This window comes from Musca autumnalis, unplaced genomic scaffold (genome assembly GCF_047663935.1).
Source record: "Musca autumnalis isolate F117 unplaced genomic scaffold, ASM4766393v1 scaffold_5, whole genome shotgun sequence".
Taxonomy (NCBI): domain Eukaryota; kingdom Metazoa; phylum Arthropoda; class Insecta; order Diptera; family Muscidae; genus Musca; species Musca autumnalis.
The window spans coordinates 177,859,188-177,883,437 of NW_027412088.1; the positions used below are offsets into that span (position 1 = coordinate 177,859,188).

Sequence of the window (24,250 nt, forward strand, 5' to 3'; positions counted from 1 at the left end):
GTTTTAGCTTCATTATCACACCGAAATGACTGAAATTGGTACTTAGTCTTCGTTGGGGGTATACAACTTTCCCCCAGAGTTTTGTCGGTATAGGTCAACGCCTTCATATAGCCCCCATAGAACGATACATCCCGATTTTCGGTATTTTGAAGGTTGTGGCCTCAATATTCCTTCGAAATTGCTAAAGTTTGGTATTAAGTCTACGATTGGGGTATAAAACTTCCCCCAGAATTTTGTTGGTATAGGTCCACTCCTTCATATAGCCCCCATAGAAAGGTACCTCTCGATTTTCGGTTTTTTGCAGGTTGTGGCCTGCATGTCCGGATTAACCCAGTGGGGTTGGGTTACAAATTTTAATTCCATAGCGCAAACGTCAAATAAATCCTCATGAAGTGGGTTAACCCGGCAAAAAACTCTAATGTAACCGTACTATAATAGGCCATTTAGATATGACCTCACACTAGTCGGATTTAGCGCAGGATTTATTTGCTAAATCCGGCGATAATCTACCAGATTTTCCATACAAAAATAAATCCTCGTATTGAGTGGATTTGTTTTAAATCCGCCATAAATCCTCGTATACAACTCTGTTTTTTGCAACATGTTGCTAGAAAATTCAAAAAATTGCAAGCTGGCACAAGAAGCAAGGTAGAACGGAAATTCATCTAAATGAACTTAAATCTATCAGTTATAGTACGTTTACATATAAACGATTTTAATAAAACCACTGGGTTTCAAATGTCAATTTCATTAGGCATACGTCCAATAAATCCTAATAAAGAACGTTTACCCCTCAAGAAGCTCTAATATAAACCGCCTATTACATTCGTAACAATAGGTTTGTACGATAACTCAAAAGTTTGTACAAATTTGTACAAACTTTTAAAAAATGCTGTTCGATAACAAACTTGTTCAGTAAAAGAGAAATGAGAAGTACTTGCAAGTAATTGCAAGAACTTGCAAATACTTTTTACTTGCGAAGTTATCGAACAGACCCAATATTAATTCCATTTCTTAAACGTCAAATGAAATCAAATGGATTTAAATGACAGTTGAGAAGATTTCGACTAATAATAATCATAATAATAATGGCAATCATGAATAGTTCCCTCGGAATTTTCCGCATGAAAAACCAATTTAAAAATTCAATGTTTTATAACGTTGGAAAATACTAAAATCACCAAATTATGCAATATTCTCTCTGAATCGACAAAAAAATCTCTGTTTGGACATAAATATGGAAATAAAAAATTCTGAAAGTTGGGAAAGGGAAAAAATTCCGCATGGAATTTTTATTCGTGATTGCCCTGAATATTGCCGTAATGCTTTCTTTGCCGCCGGCAATTTAATCTTTTAGACTACGTTTATATCATGGTGGAATCAAATGTGTTACATCAAATGGTGTTACATCAAATCATGTCAAACGTCAAATTTGCTCACAATAATGCATTACTGTGAATTGCTTGTTTACATTTTGTATGTTATTTTATTCACAATAACGCATTTTGACAACTGGTATAAAGATCAGTTGTTTTTGGCGTTACACCATGGTTTATATTAAACAGATTTTTATACGACTAGTTTTTTTCAATGGTTATTTCATAATTATACCCGTTTGATATAAACAAAGTTTAAGTCGAATTTACACTAATGCTATGTTTACATTTACGAAATCCACTCGATTTCATCTGTCAAATCCATAAGTCCCGGTCCACACTAGCGTGAATTTCATTAACAAATTTCATGAAATTAGGCGTTCTTAAATCGAATTCCCCACTACAACAATTTTATGATTTTACTCTACTATGAAACTCGATCTAGAAACGCATATTTTCATGACATTTTTTCAATGAAATCTCTCTAGTGTGGACCGGGACTAGGTTAAACGTCAAATGAAATCCAATGGATTTCAGATGAGATTTCATTTGACGTTTGAGCTATGGAATTGACAGATGAAATCGAGTGGATTTCGTAAATGTAAACTTAGCATAAGCAAGTTTTTTATAGAATTCTACATATACGCCGTTAATCCCATCGAACATCTGTCAAATAAATATTTGCCCCAAATACTTGTTTTTTTTGTGCCAGTGTAAATTATTTTCTACATTTAAGACCAACATTAAACCTGCTTGAGATTATTTATTTGGTTATTTCATAATTATACCCGTTTGATATAAACAAAGTTTAAGTCGAATTTACACTAAGCAAGTTTTTTTATAAAATTCTACATTTACGCCGTTTATTTCATCGAACATACATTTGGCAAAAAAATATTTGCCCCAAATACTTTTTTGTGCCAGTGTAAATTAAGTTTTACATTTAAGACCAATATTAAACCTGCTTTAGATTATTTGATTATAAGTTTCAATTATTGAATTAAAAACAATTGCAACTTGTCGATAACTTTATTATCCGTTTTAACTACCTATTTAAAGATAAAGCGAATTTCTCCATGTGTATGGCATTCATAATAACTTTGTTTCTGAAGTATTTCGTGCAATGACAACATTAGCATTCTCTGTTTTTGACGATTTCACATGGAGTAACCTTGAAAGCGTTTTGTCAACTGTTTGATATGTTCGATTCGTTTCGTCCTTTTTTTTCTTTGTTTTGTTTACTGCTTCAAACTTATCTAGGTCTAAGAGTTATCGATTTTGTTATTGATGTTGTTGTAGTTTAATGTCATTGTTGTTGTTTTATTTTTATTACTGTGTAGTTGTAGTTAATAGCTGACGTGTACATCGTCAGTGATTGTCTTTTTTCGTTATTACTCAACAACTACACCCAACTACTACTCGAATGTTAAAAAAAAACGGAAACATGTTTCCGACCATTACCACACAACCACCACCACGCTATTACCAATTAGTGAGTCTTCATTTTTTTCGTATAATTTAGTCATTTCAAAATGACCATTTTGATATTTAAGGAAATGTATTTTTAGCATTTTTGATGGTAACAAAAGCGATTGGTAGCTTAGAGACCATACCTTTAACTCGTTAGTATTTAAATTTCTATGAAGATATATTTGTGACCTCCTTTGAATGGTTTTAAATGCATTTTAAACAAATTTTCCTAAAATTTGCTGTGTTTCACAACCTGCAAGAATCTACACATTTTTACAACGGTAACAATATTTTCTTTATGTTATCGAAAAAATAGTAAAAATGCAGTACTGGAACAGACCAATTCATTCAAAATATAGAAAAAAAAACAACTTTTTAAGGTTTTATTAAAATTCAAGTCAAATCCATTAAAAATTAAATAATGCAGCAATATCTGTTTTTTATTAGAACTTTTTGTCGGGTTAATTCCCTTTATGGGGATTTATATGACGTTTATGTAATGAAAATGACAATTTAAACTTAGTGAATTTACCAAATCCAGTAGATTTAAATGTTGTATACCTGCACGTAATCTTCATAAATAAATCCTGGCGAAAAGCTCTAATATAAACATGCTAATATAAACACTTTTCAAGTTTCGTTCGTGACAGTTCTAATTAGAGTATGTTTACATATAACAGGATTTAGTTAATCCAGTGGGTTTCAATTGTCAAATCCATTGCGAATACGTCAAATACATCCTCATAAAGAAGGTTAATAGTCTGTTTATATTATAGCTTTTTTACCGAGTTAACCTTCTTTACTAGGCGTTTACACCAGACAATTTGTCTTCAAATACAACTCTGATTTACTAACATACATACATTTGTCGGTTGTCTCCCAGCTGTCCATCATTTTTTCACAGACAGTAAGGTTAACAAATTTTTGACATTTTTGTGAAAATGTGTGAGATAATAATTGAAATGTGTTGAAAACAAAAGAACATGAACAAAAACAATATATGTGAACGAAAAACAAAAAGAAATCGACTATTTTCAATCATAATTTTACAACTGTTTTTGCAGTTGTCTGGACGCCTACGTCACACAGGCAAGTTTTGAATTTTTGACAATCAATACATGTACTCAACTGTCCTGTCGTGTGTAAACGCAGGGTTATGAAGATTTATTTGACGTATACGCTATGGAAATGACATTTGAAACCCATTGGCTTTATTGAATCCGGTTATATGTAAACGTACAATAACCCAGCAAAAACTCTAAGTCCCAATTTACATTAGGCCATTTTACTTGCGGCAATTGCCAGTTTGTGGGTGAGAGAGGGTGTTGAGAGGCAAAGGGTTACCATATACCTCACCTCTCTCTCCATCAAACTGACAATTGCCGCAAGGAAAATTGCCTAATATAAATATGGACTTATATAAGGTCTGTACGATAACCCAAAAGTTTGTACAAATTTGTACAAACTTTTACAAAATGCTGTTCGATAACAAACTTGTTCAGTAAAAGCGAAGTGACAGAACTTGCAAGTGGTTGCAAGAACTTGCAAATACTTTTTACTTGCGAAGTTATAGTACGTTTATATATAACGGGATATAACAAACCCACTGGATATTAAATGTCAATTCCATTGCTTATATTTCAAATAAATCCTCATACAGAAGGTTAACCCTACTAAAGGCTATAATATAAACATGGCCTTAGGTTTGTAGTTTTGTAGTATACCAGTAATGTGATTATCTAACGTATTTCTTGAGTTAAACTTGGCTTAGACTATACACTTATACCCTAGACAGACGGCAGCGTTAATTTGCATTAGCTGCCTTAATTAAAATTAATTCGTTCATTATCCACATTCTTAATGCACAAAATCAAAGGCAATTTAAACTGAATTTAGGTATTTCAATATGGCTATGCTGTAAAAGAGAGCCCATATTCATGTAGGAAAGAGTAAATGCAGAAACTGTCGTCTGTCAGGTTAAAAATAAATACACATCTTAATGCAAATTAACGTTGCCGTCTGTCTAGGGTATTATACGATGTTTAAGTGCATTATCTCTATTTATTTGACATATATTGCGTTAAAATGACAACTCAAATCCACTGGATTTGATAAATCAAGCATAGTCTAATAGTACGTTTAGACTTATAAATCCACTCGATTTCTAATGTCAATTCCATAGTACATACGTCAAATAAAACGTAGTTCTAAATCCACCGGATTTTATTTGACGTATATTGTACGGGATTGATAGTTTAAATCATAGTATAAGTTCATAGTCTAATGCCAAGTTTATACTTGCGCTCCAAAATCCAATGGATTTCACGAAATCCTGAAATACACCCCGGTGTTTACACTTATTTTTTTGTTGATTTCAAACATATCACAATGATCAAGGTAGATGCATATGCGCAGCTGATCGAACATGAATGTTCAAAACAAGTTGTTGTAAATTGAATTAATTAATCAAATATATACGACAATATAGAACTTTAAAACTTTATTTGGAAAATTATCGTAAAATTATCTATGTATCGTATTAATTGTGTATAGTACTAACAAATGAAAAAATAAAAAAATTATTTTATCTTTGAGACACCGTTATAATAAATTTTAGCTCTGTTCCACAATTTTTTACAATTTTTACCACTTTTACACATTTTTCGTTCCCTTACACAAAATTTATATGAAAATCGTTTACGACTTTTAAAACTTTTGGGACTTTTACCACTTTATAAAGTACGGGAACAGGCCATTTGATAGATAAAAGTTGTGGTCAGAACCTGCACAATATTAGTACTTGCAGTAGTTTTCCCGTTTAGTGCTAAAAATGCGTTCCCATACTCCGAAATCTAGCAAGACTTGCACTTCTCTTTAAACAAAAATAGCGCCGAATAACACCCTCTTCTCCTGTTTTCTGCCATACAATTTTGGCCTAGTAGAAACTAGCAGCAATCATGTTCATTGGCATCTAATATGATAGCCGATACGTTGATTTTGATATTTATGCTGGAGTTTTTGCAACTTCCGTCATTTTCCCGTTCCCGTATTTTTTAAGAAATTTGTATGGGGAAGCAAGTTTTGACAATTCGCTCTTTTTTCGAACATTACCATTAAAAAGTACGGGAACACAATAAAAAATATCATTGTAACAAAGTAATTTAATATTTTTTTCACATTGTTTACAAATTTTGATACTAAAATTTTTTGTTGCAGCAATTGACGTGAAAAGTGTTGCAACTTTTGGTACTTTTTTAGGCAAAAGCAGGGTTGTATATCATGTGTACTGTGATTTCGATGTTGATTTCGCTGAAATCACGAAATGAGAGGATTTCATTTTTGTATGCGAAATCATGATAAATTTTGCTTGATTCCGCGCGAAATCACGAAACGCCTTCGAAATCACGAAACGACGCCAAATGTAAACTAAGCATAACAGGCGTTTTACTGTACTGAAATGCTAGGTTTGCATTTACGAAATCCACTTGATTTCAACTGTCAATTCCATTGCTTAAACGTCAAATGAAATGCAATGGATTTCAGATGAGATTTCATTTGACGTATACGCAAAGAATTTGACAGTTGAAAGCCACTCGATTTCGTAAATGTAAATGTTCTACAAGGCACAGTATGGAACAGCAGCGGGCGAATTTTTGTATGGCTCTGTAGTGCGATTCTCTAACTGATTTTTGAGTTATATTACGTTTATATAACCGGATTTAACAAACCCTCTGGGTTTCAACTGTCAATTCCATTGCTTATATTTCAAATAAATCCTCATAAAGAAGGTTAACCCTGCAAAAGGCTACAATCTAAACATAGCCTTACCGACAAAAATCGGTAATTCGAGATAATGCACTTAATCATCTTATATGTAAGTGTATAGTCTAAAAGGCGTGTTGGTCCATTATGTTTTCCTTTTGAAATTCCCAAAAAACAATTGTTTTTCTCTTTTAAATGCTCCTCCACATTATTGACATAAAGACCCATAAACATAAATCTACCTTTAAATTTCTGAGAATCCCTTCCTTTTCACTAGCGCGCTTTAACCCGGAAGTGCCAAATAAAAGTGTTTTTTTGTTTTTTGCAATCACACAAACAAAACTTAAGCTACTTCGCTGGTGGTCATCGTCATCATCAATTGGTGTAAATTTGTCGCAAGTTTAATTTGAACAACAATGTCGTGACATGACATGGCACACGATTATCGTGCAATGGCACAAATAAACGCCATCCATAAACTAAAAACAAAAAACTGCCATAAAAGCACAAAAACTATGTAAACGTTTATGCTTTCGGGTATTATTTGCTGGTGATAATTACGCAATATACATACTTAGATTTTATTGTTAATTTTATGTTTTCTTTTTAGATTTCTTTAAGCTAAACTAACCTGAGATAGTGAAAAGTGGCATGCGTATGAGCAATGACGTTACATATGCCATGAACAATTAAATCATTGGAACGTATACGCCGAGGTGTACTAATTTTCAAAATAAAAGCATGTTTACACATACGGAATCCAGTAAATTTCACATGTATATACATATGTATATGCCGTATTCTCAAAGCGTATGTTGTATGTAATATAATTGTTCCACAAACATCCCATAAGGGACAAGGGAGACTTCTCTCATATCAATGAGTGCCCCCGATTCATATTTAGCTCAATGATATGGGACCTACTGTTTATTGCCGAGTCCGAACGGCGTGCCTAAGATACCACTTTTGTAGAGAAGTTTTACATGGCTGAAATACTCAGGAAATGTCGCCAACATTACTGAGGGGTATTTTGCCACCGTTGAAAAGTGTTTTGATGTTGCCTGGCCGGGGAATCGAACCCACGACCTCATGTGTGCAAGGCGGGTGTGCATACCATTGCACCACGGTGGCACCAATGTTGTATGTATTCTTATGAATACTACCGAAAGACGTCGAGCGTATTTTATTTAAAGTTGAAAAATTTCAACTCTAACAGAACGTGCAATAGGTTTTGTGTGTGTTTTGTATTTTGAAAACAAAAACCAAACAAATCATGAAAATCAATTTATTGTAAAAGAAAATTATTTGTGATTACGAATGAAAAAAGGTTTCATATTTTTTAATCGCGGTTTTGTGTTTTAAACGGGATTTCGGTCATAACCTATTTGGGTAATACGGACGCCCCAAGAGCGCTTTTGTGGTAGGATGGTGAATTATTTAGGTATGGGCGTTAAACAAAAATGGCTCTGAATAGGGATTTTTACACCACGAACAAAAAGTTGTAAAAAAGTCAAGTGCGGGAACGTACTTCTAGCACAAAATGGAAAAATAGTTGCCAAATTGTGAAATTCTTGATTAGGTATGTTAGTGAGTGAGGAATAAAAAAATTGCATCACATCGCATCTTTTTACATAAGGCAATTTATGTGTCGTTACTGGAGATTAACCGATTGGACTTAATGGATATAGTAGGTTAATCTATATCGTTTACACATATCTTTGAGGTTATGAAATGGACGGCAGCAAAAAGTCGTGCAATATAGAGTCATGATTTCTACAATCTTCAATGCCGCCCACCCAAATCGTGGAAAATGCACTTCGTTCGGTACATGGTTTAGAGATCCCTGCAAGCAAAGTCAATTTCTTCAAAGATTTAAATATATAAAGATTGGAAAAGTCAATTGTTAACATTTGTCAATAGATGGAGTTAAGCTCTGTTGTTACGATACCATAACAACATTCTGTTAAGCGTTTTTAACCGCCAAGTTCATATTGAATGAACTGGAAACTGCTATGGAATACAATCCTGAGTCCAACTTGTTGCTTTCCTTAAATCTGCCGAATTTCACTTTAATGGGGTTTTTATCATTAGCTTTGTTCCCGTACTTTTTAATAGTAAAACTCGTAAAAGAGAGAAATAGAGAAAAATTGTTGTAACACAAAAGTTTTTTCAAAAAGTTCGGAAACGCAAAAATGGAAAAAACGTCAAAAAAGCTGGAACAAATGTCAAAGTCGGCATACCAGCCAATCAGACGCCGGCATTTATGTTACTATTTTTTACACGCTCAAATTTGTCGAGTAAAAAGTTTTTAAAGAGAGCGGCATTCAGCGCTATTTTTGTTTAAAGAGAAGTGAACATTTTACAACTTTTCTGTGTACGGGAACGCTTTTTCGAGTAAAATGTGTAAAAGTCGTAAAAATTGTAAAAACTTTTTAGTTCTGGAACACAGCTATTAACGTACCCCTGTTGTTGGTAAAATGTTTATATACTTTGTTTCATAAACATTTGTGCATTATGCATCTTTTCCAGTCTTTACAGTTCTATGTCGTTGATTTCTTCCAAAAGAAGAAGAGTGTATGTTTCTAAACTTTTGTTACAGAATAAAAAAATACAAACTAAATTTGCGAACATTTAGCGGCAATGTACACGACGGAAATTATTATTTGAGTGGAGCTACAGTCCCAGTCGACATCTGAACTGGTGATGGAAAGAATGCAAACTGCTTTTGCTCGGTTGAATTTAATGAAGACTTTTTTTTATAATTTTTTAATGTAATAATGTTCTCAGTAGTCTTGTTTATTCTGGAATATTTTGCAATGTCTTGCATTTTTATTTTATTTTTAAACTAGTTTAAAAACATACCGAAGTATGCTATCAAAATTCAATCCAAATCACTACATTAAAAGATGTACTTTAGATGCAAAGTGGACAGCAAACAAAATTCTTCTCATTTCTCTTTTATTGCACAAGTTTGTTATCGAACAGCATTTTGTAAAAGTTTGTACAAATTTGTACAACTATTTTTGTACAAACCATGGTGGAATAATAAGGTGTAACGCCAAAAACAGCTGATCTTCATACCAGTTGTCAAAATGCTTTATTGTGAATAAAATCACATACAAAATGTAAACAAGCAATTCACAGTAATGCATTATTATGAGCAAATTTGACGTTTGACATGATTTGATGTAACACCTTCTTATTCCACCGTGGTACAAACTTTTGGGTTATCGAACAGGCCTATTTTCACAGAAACAGAATAGAGACCAAGAACTAAAAATGTTCTACAATTTTACCAATTTGCAATTTTTACAAGAAAAATCCCGTACCTCATACAGCGTCAATAGCGATTTTTTGAAACTTTTTACACCACCAAATTGGTCCTGGGCCACACTAGAGTAATTTCGGTGAAATTTTGACATGAAACTTTGCATTTTTTGGGAAAAACACAAACTAGTGTACACGATTTCATGTGTTCTGCAATTTTGCTTTGTTGCAACATTCGTATGAAACAAACAGGTCGTTTTATTTTACATTTTTTTTACCTTCATGTCAAAATTTCATTGAAATTATTCTTAGTGTGACTCGAGTCTTGGGAGATCAAGAATTTGTAACATGTTTGCTGGTTTCCGATTTGCTGGTACGCTGATTTTGACATTTCTTCCAATTTTTCCGTTTCAGTCATTTTTGGTTGCCTTATTTTGTGCACAAATTGACATATGATATCAATTTTTGACAGTTCGCTCTTTGCAACTTTTACTATTTTACACGAAGGCGAATTTAAGAATGTGATCCAAAAGGCTAATTTAGGTCGTAGTCTTTATTTTCTGTGAAAATTGTTTTGCGCGTAATATCCACAAAAGGCAGAAGAAAATGGTAAAGTATTCTTCGCAAAGTTTAAATTAAGAAGTTATTTGTTATTTATTTTTGAATAAAAATATGTTTTGACAGCAAATGAAGACATCAGTTGTTATCATTGTATCACCTTCTTTCTTGCACAATCGGCAGGACAGTTGAGTTCATGTATTTATTGTCAAAACCCCAAAACTTGCCTGTGTGACGCAGGCGTCGACAACTGCAAAAACAGTTGTAAAATTATGAATAAAGGTCTAGGTACATAAGCTGCCTCGCCTGCTTGCCTTGTTTGCTTCTGATAAAATAATAAACAAGGGCAAGCCAGTTCGAAATTTGCTCGGCATTCTTTATTCTTGAAAATGCCAAACTCTGGATTTTCTTTGAAAAACTGGGATGATTAATTGTTGCGATGAAATGGAAAAACTTTCTTCGAACTAGGAAGAATTTCCTCTCGGGATGGTATGAAAAGAAAAGAATGAAATAAAACAAAGATTTTTATGCGAAGAATTGAACAATACGAGTATTTATTGTAGGAAATTTGGTGGTTTTGGAAACTAATCTTACCAGGAACAACGATTATGTTTGCAGGTTAAAAGACAAGTGAAGTTTATGTACAATAAAGGAAAAGCAAAGACCAATAGGTTTGTACACTTAGTACAAAGAGAGAGATGCAGATTTAGGAGTAAAAACCTAAAAGTTTGAAATTGAAAATAGGGTGACCAGAACAGTTAACTTTGACGTTAACAATTCTTTTATTCTAAAGCAAGGCAAGCAGGCGAGGCTGCTTATGTACCCAGGCCTTAAAAGTCATTAATTTATTTTTGTTCTCCATTCACATATTTTGTTTTTATTCATGTTATTTTGTTTTCAACACATTTCAATTGTTATCTCACTTATTTTTACAAAAAATGTCAATTGTCAAAAAATGCTTATCCCGACTGTCTGTGAAAAAATGATGGACAGTTGGGAGACAGCCAACAAATGTATGTACGTGTTAGAAAATCAGAGTTGTATTTGAAGAGAAATTCTCTGGTGTTAACGCCTACTTACCCCTACTGTCTGTGAAAAAAATTATGGACAGCTGGGAGACAACCATGGCACAATTACCAGGGGCTGGATTCTTGTTCTATGAAAGTTTGAAATGAAAAAATTTTCCTTTATAATTTTTTCATTTGACAGCTTTCTCCTTTATAAAAGTTTTCATTTCACATTTTCATAGAAACCGAATTGAGCCCCAGGTAGTGGTATCGTAAAATTTTGAATAAGTTATGTCAAAAATTTCTTTACGTTGTTGGGGAAATTACGACAAAAACAATTTTTTTACATTTCATATTCGAACAGCTGGTGTGGTAACACTACCTTGGTAATTGTGCCATGGAGACAACCGATAAATATATAGCTCTGTTCCAGAACTAAAAAGTTTTTACAATTTTTACCACTTTTACACATTTTGCGTTCCCGTACACAAAATTTATATGAAAATCGTTTACGACGTTTACAACTTTTACGACTTTTACCACTTTAGAAAGTACGGGAACAGGCTATATGTGTTAGTAAATCAGGGTTGTATTTTAAGACAAATTGTCTTGTGTAAACGCCTAGTATGATAAGTATAGACTCTAATATTACGTTTACATTGAGATAACATTGTTTTTATAAGCACTTTTTATATTTCCAATTTCAGGTTAACCGAATCATCAGAAGCACATGTAAATTATACCGCCAAGCCGAGAGTTGTTTTGCCTCCCAATTATGTCAAGGGTAAGTTCCGCTATATCTCCATTAATTTCATCCTATGACATGTATTAAAGGTCAAAGTCAATTCCGACAATCTTCACTTTGTCACACTACCAAAAGGAGCTTTTAAAAACCCTTCTAAGTGGAAGGGAAAAGAATCGTATCTTTTTTCTTTTCCCACAGTATTTCCTAACCCTTTGAAAATCCTATTCTTGAGTAAATTAATTAACGACCATTTCATTGTAAGGGTGTGTGTGCGTATATTATGTGAATGTCTATTGCTGTGTGTGTTCGTCCTCTACTGGAATTCCTTTTTTCACTGTTAGAGTTTTGAACTTGACACTTTGTTCAAGGACTTATTATACATTTGCTGTGATTATACTCACGGAGCTGAGGGAAATAATCGTCAACTGAGGCAGACACACACACACGTTCACCCACCTTTTACACTTTTACACACACATAATAATCAACTAAAACTTTATAATAATGATTAAAATAAAAATATAACAATAGTAACAAGACGTGTCAGCGTACTCGTAGAAGTTCAAGTGCACAAAATTTTGAGAAAATATTTGAGAATTGTAACTAAAACCAAAATGGATGAAGGGGAAACATTCCTCATAAGATGGAGTCTATTTTTATTCCTTCTTCTTTACTGCAATGTCATTGCGTATACGTCACATTAAATCCACTGGATTTGAGACGAGTTTTTATTTGTAGTACACACAATAAAATAGACAGTTTATTTTCACTGGATTTCGTAAATGTATCATAACAATATTAAATTAAGTACCGGTCCACACTAGAGTGATTTCATTGAAAATAATTCATGAAATTATGCGTTTCTAGATCGAGTTCCATTGTAGAGTAAAATCATGAAATTGCTGTTGTGGGGAATTCGATAAGAACGCCTAATTTCATCAATTTTTAATGAAATTCAATCTAGTGTGGACCGCGACTAATTATAAATATTTCAAATTGTTTTGGAGCAGAATCCTAACACATCTTGTTATTATTATTATTTTCCCCGCTCAACACCACCATTGGGATATTGAGACCGGAAATAGTGAAAAAATCGAAATAAAAAAAATCTAGAGACCACCACTGTGATCCCTGATAATGACTATTAACACGAAAGAACGTCAGGGCTAGAAACGTTTAGAGAACAATTTATTTTCTTCTATATTGAAGGTGGTGTTTGGCTAAATTAATATGTGTATGTGTGTGTGTCCGTAACCGGTTAGGTTATTCAACAATTTACACCTACTTCATTAAAGGACTACAAACACGACAAACTACAATAACTTGTAACAGCAACGACAACAACAATAACATGTCCTTGCCACAGCCAATGCCAAGTTTTTTGGATGAAACAACAGTTTCTGCTTTTTCAATGTGAAGAACTTTTATTGATTTTCATGTGGCAAGCTAGAAGAAGCGAATAGCCAAAAAAAACACACACAAGCAAATATTTATCCAGGGTCATGTTTATTCAACACACTCATTTCCGTCATGCATGAAATCGTTTGGAAAACGCCAATGACATTCCAAAGACCATGGTTTATTTGTCTTTCTCTCTATTGGCTTATCTGATCATTTCACTGTTATGCCAAAAATTTATAGTTTTTTTTATAAACTTTTGTAGTATTTTTAATACATTTTTTATTATTGCTTTTATTTTCCTTTCTCTTTTCAGAAATACGACCGCCTTCGAAAAAAGGATCTCCAGTTACAGTAGATTTTAGTATTTTTGTTGTAGATATAAACTCAATTAATGTAGAGGATATGGACTTTCGGTAGGTTGATTTTAGTATTATTACTCAAAGTATTTTCACATTTAAGAAGTCAATTGGATTTCAACTGTCAATTCCATTGCGTATACATCCAAAAAATTCATTAAAAATCCAAAGGATTAACAGTTTAAAATGCCCTGGAGTTCTTTAGTGTAAACGTACTCTAAGTTTGTAAAGAATACATAGAACATTCCATGGAGGTTTATAATTCAAAATGTTTTTTTATTTTTATTATTCCCAACATCTTGAGATGCATACTTTAAGCTACATTCTCCTTAAAATATTCTTTTGATGCCCCTAAATATTGTCTTATATTGTTTGCTGATTATCCTGCAGGCGATTCAATTAATTCCATTGCATATACGTCAAATATGAGCTTCGTTCCAGTACTTTTTTATTGGTAAATATGCCAAAAGAGAAAACCGTCGAAAATTGGTTCAACATATAAATTTTTCCAAAATGTACTGGAACGGAAAAATGGCAGAAACGTCAAAAAAACTGGAACAAATGTCAAAGTCTGCGTGTGAGCCAATCAGAAGCCTACAAACATGCTACACATTTTTGCTCGCCCAAAGAAAGGAAAAGAAAAACGTTTTTAAAGAGAAAGCTATTTTTTATTTTATTTTTGGTGTACGGGAATGCATTTTGAAGAAAAAATGTGCAAAATGTGTTAAATGTGTAAAGGCCTAGGTACTAGGGATACGTATTACCAAGCAAAAATCGATCTTTTGATTCTTACTTAGAACTCAAGAATCGATTTTTCGATCTTTTGATACTTACTTAGAACTCAAAAATCGATTTTTCGATTCTTACGTAGGAATCAAAAATCGATCTTTCGATCCTTTGATTCTTACTTAGAACTCACTTGGATAAAATAATAGTTCGATCGAGATGGCTCCTTAGTTGAAAATTTGAACGTTTTATGGCCCCGGCACATACGGTACGTTGTGCGTTGCGTCACGCGTTAAGAACAACAACCACATGAAAAAATGTAAGTGATGCCAAGTTTGTTCTTGAAGTTTTCATGTGGTTGTTGTAACGCGACGCACAACGTACCGTATGTGCCGGGGCCATTAGTGTACAATGAATGTTTCGCGTTTAACACTGCCGTACCGTTATACTATGTTTACATTTACGAAATCCACTCGATTTCAACTGTCAATTCCATTGCTCAAACGTCAAATAAAATCCAATCGATTTCAAATGAGTTTTCATTTGACGTATACACAAAGGAATTGACAGATGAAATCGAGTGGATTTCGTAAATGTAAACATAGTATTAGATTAACTTTGTTCATCAGTACAAGAAATAATAGGCCTGTTCGATAACTTCGCAAGTAAAAAGTATATGCAAGTTCTTGCAACTACTTGCAAGTGCTCTCATTTCTCTTCTACTGAACAAGTTTGTTATCGAACAGAATTTTGTAAAAGTTTGCACAAATTTGTACAAACTTTTGAGTTATCGTACAGACCTAATATAATATAGTTGTCTTGCTCTTACCAATGTGGCACATCAAAAATCAAAACAGAATTGATCTTTCGATTCCCACTGCAAGAATCGAAGAATCATAATAGAAAATCGATCTTTCGATTCTCTATGAAGTCAAAACTCGATTCCGATTTTTAGATTCTGCAAATCAAAGAATCGAGGAGTCTATTACTCGAAAATCGACTTGCGTATCCCTACTAGGTACATGAGCTGCCTCGCCTGCTTGCCTAGCTTGCTTCTGATAAAAGAATAAAAAAGAAAAGGGCAACATAGTGCGAAATTTTCTCGGCCTTCTTTATTCTTTTATTTTTATTATGTCAGAAATGAAGCAGGAGAGCAAGGCAAGCAGGCGAGGCAGCTTATGTACCCAGGCCTTAAAGGCCCAGGTACATAAGGTACCTCCCCTGCTTGCAGGTTTGAAATTTGCTCGGCCTTCTTTATTCTTTTATTTTTATTATGTCAGAAATGAAGTAGGAAAGCAAGGCAACCAGGCGAGGCAGTTTATGTACGCAGGCCTTAAGTTGCACTTTTCTTTTTTTATTCTTTTATCAGAAGCAAGCAAGGCAAGAAGGCGAGGCAGCTTATGTACCCAGGCCTTAAGTGTTGATGAATAAATGTTTATAATTTTGTTTTTAAAATATTAAACGCATTTTACATTTAACATGTTTTATAAAACATGCATCATTTAAGTTGTCAATTCCACACAAAATCTGCCAAATAAATGACGTAAACTCTCAAAACCCTTGTTTTAAGTGCAAGTGTAGAATGCGTTTTATTTCGGAGAATTAACAAAGGGTCTGTTCCTTTACTTTTGGAAATGGTAAACCGGCAAAAGTAGTAAAAGTTGTAAACTGCTGGATTTATATTCTTCAGTAGTTGTCTTTTAACGGTGTAAAATATATTTTTGATATCTCAAAAGGCAAACAAGATATCACAAAATATACCGACCATGAACTATTTTCGCAATACCCTGAAATACACAAAACCGCGTGCATCCTCATTCATATCTTTGGTACAATTGTCAACTTTTTCGGAGATGGTAGATCTTCATTAAACTCACAATTTCCCTTTTACGGGTTTGTGTTACCCTGCGTTTGTTAACCCGACCGTCTTTGAAAAAATGATGGACAGCTGGAAGACAGCCGACAAATGTATGGATGTGTTAGTAAATCAGAGTTGTATTTGAAGACAAACTGTCTAGTGTAAACGCCTAGTGAGCTGTGCTTCAGAATATTATTGCTAGAAAAGTGTTCCACAAATAGCAAAAGTTGTACCCCCAATACGAAACTTTCCCATTATTTTGGCGTTTATAGATCGAGTTCCATACTAAAGCAATTTTATAAAATTACTGTATTGGGGAACTCGACCTAAGAACGCCAAAATAATAGGAAAGTTTCGTATGAAAGTTTCAGCGTGTGGCTTTAGAGTAACATCGTGGTTGCTGGCATCCGTTTTGTAGCTACGTCGGCTACAATTTTCACAATATTTGTAATATTTCCGTTCCCGTACTTTTCGCAAGAGTTATTATTAAAAAATCAACAATTAAATTTTGCCACGCGAATACAATTTTTTTGTCATTGCCATGGTTTAATAATATAAGGTGTTTGCATGAATTACAACAACTAATTTTAATTTTTTACAATAACAACATAATTTTATGGGAAATGTCAATGGCAACGTTTTAATACTAGGGTCTTTCCAAAACAGTTCAGAAACGTTTAGTCTTATGCCAGACTATGAAAATTTTCATTAACATGAAAATGAGTTTATAAGTAAGAGGTGTGAAGGAGGTGAAACTCTGTACACAAGGTTCTGTAATCTGAAATTATTCTTTGTGTTTAAATTCGTAACTCTCAAACCAATGCAAAGCAATAAAAATATATAAATTTTCGTATGATTTCATATATGTGTGTAGACGCCAATGAAAATTTGGAAGAAAATGGCAAAACGTTTTCAATGAAAATTTTCATAGTCTGGCATAAGTCTAACAAGAAATAAATAAAAAGATTTATTGCCTGTTTCACTAAGACGATTCGAATTAAAATTCGTTCGAGCTACTACCAAACTTTTGTTTTTTTTTTTTTAATTTGATTTATTTGTTTTTCCAATCAAACAAAAATTTGCTACAAAAACAGGAGTTTGATAGCAAATCGAACGAATTTGAATTCGAATCGTCTTAGAGAAACAGGCCATTAAACTTGTTTTTGCCGCTGTACCTGTATTATTGTGCCATGCTCTATACATAATGTGATAGTCCCAATTTACATTAGGCGAGTTTACTTGCGGCAATTGTCAGTTTGATGAAGAGAGAGGTGAGGTATATGGTAACCCTTTGCCTCTCAACACCCTCTCTCACCCACAAACTGACAATTGCCGCAAGTAAACTCGCTTAATGTAAATTGGGACATACATTCTAAACTTCATATATTTATTGTGCGGCACTAAATAGAACAGATTGGACATCTATTTATTAAATTCTCACAATGCAGTTTATAAAAAAAGTTCAAAGCCGTATGATTGTCTCTTATGCTTGGTTTACATTCGGCGTCGTTTCGTGATTTCGAAAGCGTTTCGTGATTTCGCGCGGAATCAAGCAAAATTTATCATGATTTCACATACACAAATGAAATCATCTCATTTCGTGATTTTAGCGAAATCAACATCGAAATCACAGTACTCATGATATACAACACTGTTTTTGCCTAAAAAAGTACCAAAAGTTGCAACACTTTTCACGTATCACAATAAACAAGGTAGATGGTCAATTGTTGCAACAAAAAATTTAAGTATCAAAATGTGTAAACAATGGGAAAATAAAATATTAAATTAATTTGTTACAAGGCTATTTTCCATTGTGTTCACGTACTCTTTTAATGGTAATGTTAGAAAGACGAGGGAATTGTCAAAAATTGCTTTCCCATACACATTTCCTAAAAAATACGGGAATGAAAAAATGACGGAAATTGCAAAACTCCAACATAAATGTCAAAATTAATGTATCAGCTATCATATTCAGATGACAAAAACATACTGCTAGTTTTTACTATGCCAAATTTGTATAGCAGAAAAAAAGGGGAAGAGGGTGTTTGTTATTCAGCGCTATTTTTGTTTAAAGAGAAGTGCAAGTCTTGCTAGATTTCGGAGTACGGGAACGCATTTGTAGCACTAAACGGGAAAACTACTGCAAGTAGTAATATTTTGCAGGTTCTGAACACAACTTTTATCTATCAAAATTTATTATTATGATGTTTCAACGATACAATAATTTTTTTTTTATTTTTTTATTTGTTAGTATTATACACAATTAATATGATATATAGATAATTTTCGAAATAAAGCAATAAAGTTCTATATTGTCATATTTTTTTGATGACTAATTCAATTTACAACAGCTTCTTTTGAAAATTCATGTTCGATCAGCTGCGCATATGCATCTACCTTGATAATTGTGATATGTTTGAAATCAACAAAAAAATAAGTGTAAACACCAGGATGTATTTCAGGATTTCGCGAAATCCAGTGGATTTTGGAGCGTAAGTGTAAACTTGGTATTACACCTTATTATTACACCATGGTCATTGCTTTCAATTTTAAGATATAGGCTTTGTTCCTTTACTTTTTTAATAGTAAAAGTAGAAAAAAGAGAACTGTCAAAATTGCAGAAAAAGTAAAGGAACGGAAAGTAGTAGATCTGGCAGCAAAGTTAAAATAACATATATGGCTGATTAAAAAATAACAACAAACAAAATAAATTTTCACTGTTTTTTTATTTTTTATTTCACTGGTTTAATTTTTTTAATATTTATATTTATTTTATTTTGCTTTGACAATGCGCGTTGTCAAATCAGCAGTTTGACAGAAAGTAATAAAAGAGAAAGCCATTTTGGCATGCTCTCTCTTAAATTTTGTTTCAAGTTTTACTACCTTTTGGGGTTGAGGAACGCTTTCCGAGTTAAAAATGGTAAAACTTTAAGAAACTTTAACGTAAAGGAACAAAGTGTTACAGCAGACGTTTTTTTGAACAATTCATCGATAATGTCAACAACAACCCTGCTTTTGGCACATTTGTTCGCAAATTTTGACGTTTGGTCTGGTAAATGGTCCGATTATTGTTATCGATGTAACACCTTATTATTCCACCATACTGTGCCTACCTATACATTACTGCTAAACCTAAATAACGACGGGACGTACACAAATATTTCACCAACCTACGTCCCAATTTACATTGGGCGAGTTTACTTGCGGCAATTGTTAGTTTGAAGGAGAGAGAGGTGAGGCATATGGTAACCCTTTGCCTCTCAGCCCCCTCTCTCACCTACAAACTGACAATTGCCGCAAGTAAACTCGCCTAATGTAAATTGGGACTAACAAAACAACGCTCTCTGAGCGTCCGTATTACCCAAATACGTTGAGTTCCAAATCACATTTAAAACACAAAATCCGCGACCGAAACTTACTTAAATGTTCTCATTCGTAAAATAATTTTCCTTTGCAACTAATTGGATTTCATGTTTTGTTGGGCTTTTGTTTTTAAAATACAAAACACACACACATACAAACAATAACGTTCTGTCAAAGTTAAACTTTTTCAACTTACAAAAAGTATACGCTCGACGTATTTCGGTAGTTCTCATAAGAATACACGTGTTTTACTTTTTTCACCACTCACGCCCTGGGTATACGTCCGTATATAGGTATTGGCCTTATTATTAAAAAATCAACAATTAAAGCTCTGTTCCAGAATTAAAAAGTTTTTACAAACTCGTGTGTGTGTTTTCAAATTTGTTTTTGTTTTGAAGCAAAAGCAAAGGTAATAATATTTCGAAAGCTAAAGTTTGGGTGTGTTTCATTCGCACACATTTTCGTTTCGACATACAGAAACAGGCCCTTATTGCCTGTTTCACTAAGACGATTCGAATTAAAATTCGTTCGAGCTACTACCAAACCTTTGTTTTTTTAAATTTGATTTATTTGTTTTTCCAATCAAACAACAATTTTCTACAAAAACAGGAGTTTGGTAGCAAATCGAGTTCCAAATTACATTTAAAACACAAAATACGCGACCGAAACTTACTTAAATGTTTTCATTCGTAAAACAAATAATTTTCCTTTGCAATGAACACACACACATACAAACAATAACATTCTGTCAAAGTTAAACTTTTTCAACTTACAAAAAGTATACGCTCGACGTATTTCGGTAGTTCTCATAAGAATACATGTGTTTTACTTTTTTCACCACTCACGCCCTGGGTATACGTCCGTATATAGGTATTGCATGGTACAATAATACAGGTAGCATTATCAAGCCAGGTGATGGTAACATAATGTGTCAATTGCATTGAATTGATGTCAAATTTTGACATCTTATGTTACCAAAAATTGCCGATGCGGCTACCTGTGTATTTGTACCATGAGGTATTGGCCTTATTATTAAAAAATCAACAATTAAAGCTCTGTTCCAGAACTAAAACTAAAATGTTTTTACAATTTTTACCACTTTTACACATTTTGTGTTCCCGTACACAAAATTTATATGAAAATCGTTTACGACTTTTACAACTTTTACCACTTTATAAAGTACGGGAACAGGCCATAAGTTTTGCCACGCGAATACAAATTTTTTGTCATTGTTCTTAATTTTAAGATATAAGCTTTGTTCCTTTACTTTTTTAATAGTAAAAGTAGCAAAAGAGAGAACTGACAAATTTGTAAAAAAGTAAAGAAACGGAAAATAGTAGATCTGGCAGCAAAGTCAAAATATCAAATATGGCTGCTTATTAAAAATTACAACAAACAAACAAAATTTTCACTGTTTTTTTATTTCGCTGGTTTAAATTTTTTATTATTTATATTTAAATTTTCACTGTTTTTTATTTTTTATTTCACTGGTTTAAATTTTTTATTATTTATATTTATTTTATTTTACTTTAACAGGGCGCGTTGTTTTCTTTTTTTTTCTTTTGCCGTAATTGTTAAAGAAATGTCATATCAGAAGTTTGACAGATTTACCACTTTTTACACCACGAAATTTGTCGAGCAGAAAGTAATAAAAGAGAAAGCCATTTTGGCATGCTCTCTCTTAAATGTTGCTTCAAGTTTTACGACTTTTTGGGGTTAAGGAACGCTTTCCGAGTTAAAAATGGTAAAACTTTAGCGTAAAGGAACAAAGCTATAGTGTTACAGCAGAAGTTTTTTTGAACAATTCACCGATACATCTACCTTTATTTTGCGTAATGTCAACAACATTAATAAATGTCAACCCTGCTTTTGACAGAATAGGCCATAATAAGAAAGAAATTAATCACCTGTTAGCTGTGGCCTACTTATACATTATTCTACCATGGATAACTCAATAACATTTCATTTGTTCTGCCCAAGGGGATTAGACTTTATACCTAGAGCTGGCGAACTATCGATATTCCCAACATTAGATATTTTCGATATTTCAATTCAAAAACAAAACGATAACTATCGATAATGTCGTTAATTAATTTGGAAATGCTCAGTAATGTTGGCGACATTTCCTGAGTATTTCAGCCATGTAAAACTTCTCTACAAGTGGTGTCGTAAGACACGCCGTCTCCCTTGTGCCGCCCGGGATGTTTGTGGAACATTATTATTATTAATTTGGAAATAAAAATGGGAGAAATGTCTATTTTTGTTGACATTTTGCACAAGCAGTTTACTGATATATAAACAAGTAAGAAAAGCGTTAAGTTCGGTCGGGCCGAACTTTTTATACCCTCCATCACAAATTTCAGCCATTTCGGTGGATTAATGTGGCCACAACCTTCAAAATACCGAAATTCGGAAGGTACCGTTCTATGGGGGCTATATGATGGCGTGGACCTATACCTAAAAATTTCTGGGGGAAAGTTTTATACGCCTAAAGAAGACTAAATACCAAATTTCAGCCATATCGGTGTGATAATGAGGCTAAAACGTTCAAAATATCGAAAATCGGGAGATATTGTATTATGGGGGCTATATCAACACGTGGACCTATATAAACATTTTATGGTAGAAATGTTTCTTAGCCTCTGGAAACACAAAATACAAAGTTACAACCGATTCTTTGGTCAAATGGGTCTAATACATTCAAAATATATTAAAATGACGCGTACTTTATAAGGGGTCTTATGTGGGGACTATACCAAAACGTGGACCTATATAACCCAACTTTGGTAGGAATGTTTTCTGGCCTCAGAAGACACAAAATACCAAAGTACAACCAATTCTGTGGTCAAATGGGTCTAATACATTCAAAATATATTAAAATGACGCGTACTTTATATGGGGGCTATACCAAAACGTGGACCTATATAATCCAACTTTGGTAGGAATATTGTTTGGCCTCTGGAGACACAAAGTACCAAATTACAACCAATTCGGTGGAAAAATGGGCCAAATATCTTAAAAATTCCTTAAAACGACGACACGTCACGCGTCATTTTGTATGGGGGCTATACGAAAGCGTGGACCTACATAGCCCGCTTTCAATACCAAAAGTCCTACGTAACTATAACATATTTTCCCAAAATTTCATCAACCTACGTCAATCCGTTCGGACGCTAGAGTGATTTCCACAGACGGACAGACAGACAGACGGACGGACATGGCTATATCGATGTAGAATTGCACGCTGATCAAGAATATATATACTTTGTGGGGTCTACAATGATTATTTCGAGTAGTTACAAACGTAGTGACAAACTTAATATACCCCCATCCTATGATGGAGGGTATAAAAAAACAATTGTTTTTATTTAATAAAAATACACAAAAATACATTTTACTTCTCTGAAAAATTTGTACGTGTGTCTACGGACTTACTTTCCCACATCCACGAAACTGAAAAGCAGCGAAATTTCTCTCTATTTCAATGAAGTTTACGTTAGGGGTTTTTAATCCGATAATATCGATAGACAAAACTATCTACCGATATTGAATTCTTAAAAAATAATCGATAGTGCCATCGATTTTATGCCAACTCTACTAATACCCCGTTTAGACCATGCTTGGTTTATCATATCCACTCAATTTAAGCTGTCATTTACATACAATATATAACGGCGTTTGCATTAGAGCATTTTGCCGGGTTAACCTTCTTTATGACGATTTGTTTGACGTTTGCACTATGGAGTAGACATTGGAAACCCAGTGGGTTTATTAAATCCGGTTAAGTGCAAACGGGCTACACTGCACCCCAGTTATCTACCTCTGTGCTTAACTACCTTTCCCGTTTAATTGCCTCGCAACCAAAATCCCCAAAGTTTTTTCATATAAATAAGTTCAAACCGTCCCGGTTAACTACTTTTCTAAAAGTACCCAATTCGGATATTTGCCCGTCAAATATTTTCCCCAAAAGGAACATTTAATAATACTTTTATCGGTTTATTACCCGCACTGTTGTATTTCTAAGATAATCAATCTCGATGACTACCTGATTTGTGATGAAGATGTCCAGTGCTATATTATGCTCACTGATGACTAAATTTCTTATCGGTAGAATAATATAACTTAATTATTTTTGGACTATAAATGAACTATTCTACTATACACCATTTTGTTTTTTGTCGATTTTTCGTAACTTTGAGATGAAATTTTTATAACTAACCATATGAGGTAGCTATGCGGGATTTTCTTAACTACCTTTCCCGCATAACTGCCTTATTTCTTTGGAATTTTATGAGAGGTAGTTAACCGGGGTGTAGTGTATATGACAAATAAATCGAGATATTTCACTTAATCATCGTATA

General features: G+C 33.4%; 1 protein-coding gene across 7 annotated transcripts in view; it reads left to right on the forward strand.

The window, feature by feature from the left end:
• The window catches only part of alka (glycine receptor subunit alpha alkaliphile), a 73,381-nt gene that overhangs the window by 26,998 nt on the left and 22,133 nt on the right, over positions 1-24,250 (forward strand). For all 7 annotated transcript variants that reach the window (XM_073992568.1, XM_073992563.1, XM_073992566.1 and 4 more), the window contains 2 exons: positions 12,148-12,224; positions 13,900-13,999. Coding sequence is in view for 5 of the 7 variants with exons in the window: in XM_073992563.1 (XP_073848664.1) it covers positions 12,148-12,224; positions 13,900-13,999 (177 nt within the window). In the remaining 2 variants the exon portion in view is untranslated. The remainder of the gene's footprint in view (positions 1-12,147; positions 12,225-13,899; positions 14,000-24,250) is intronic.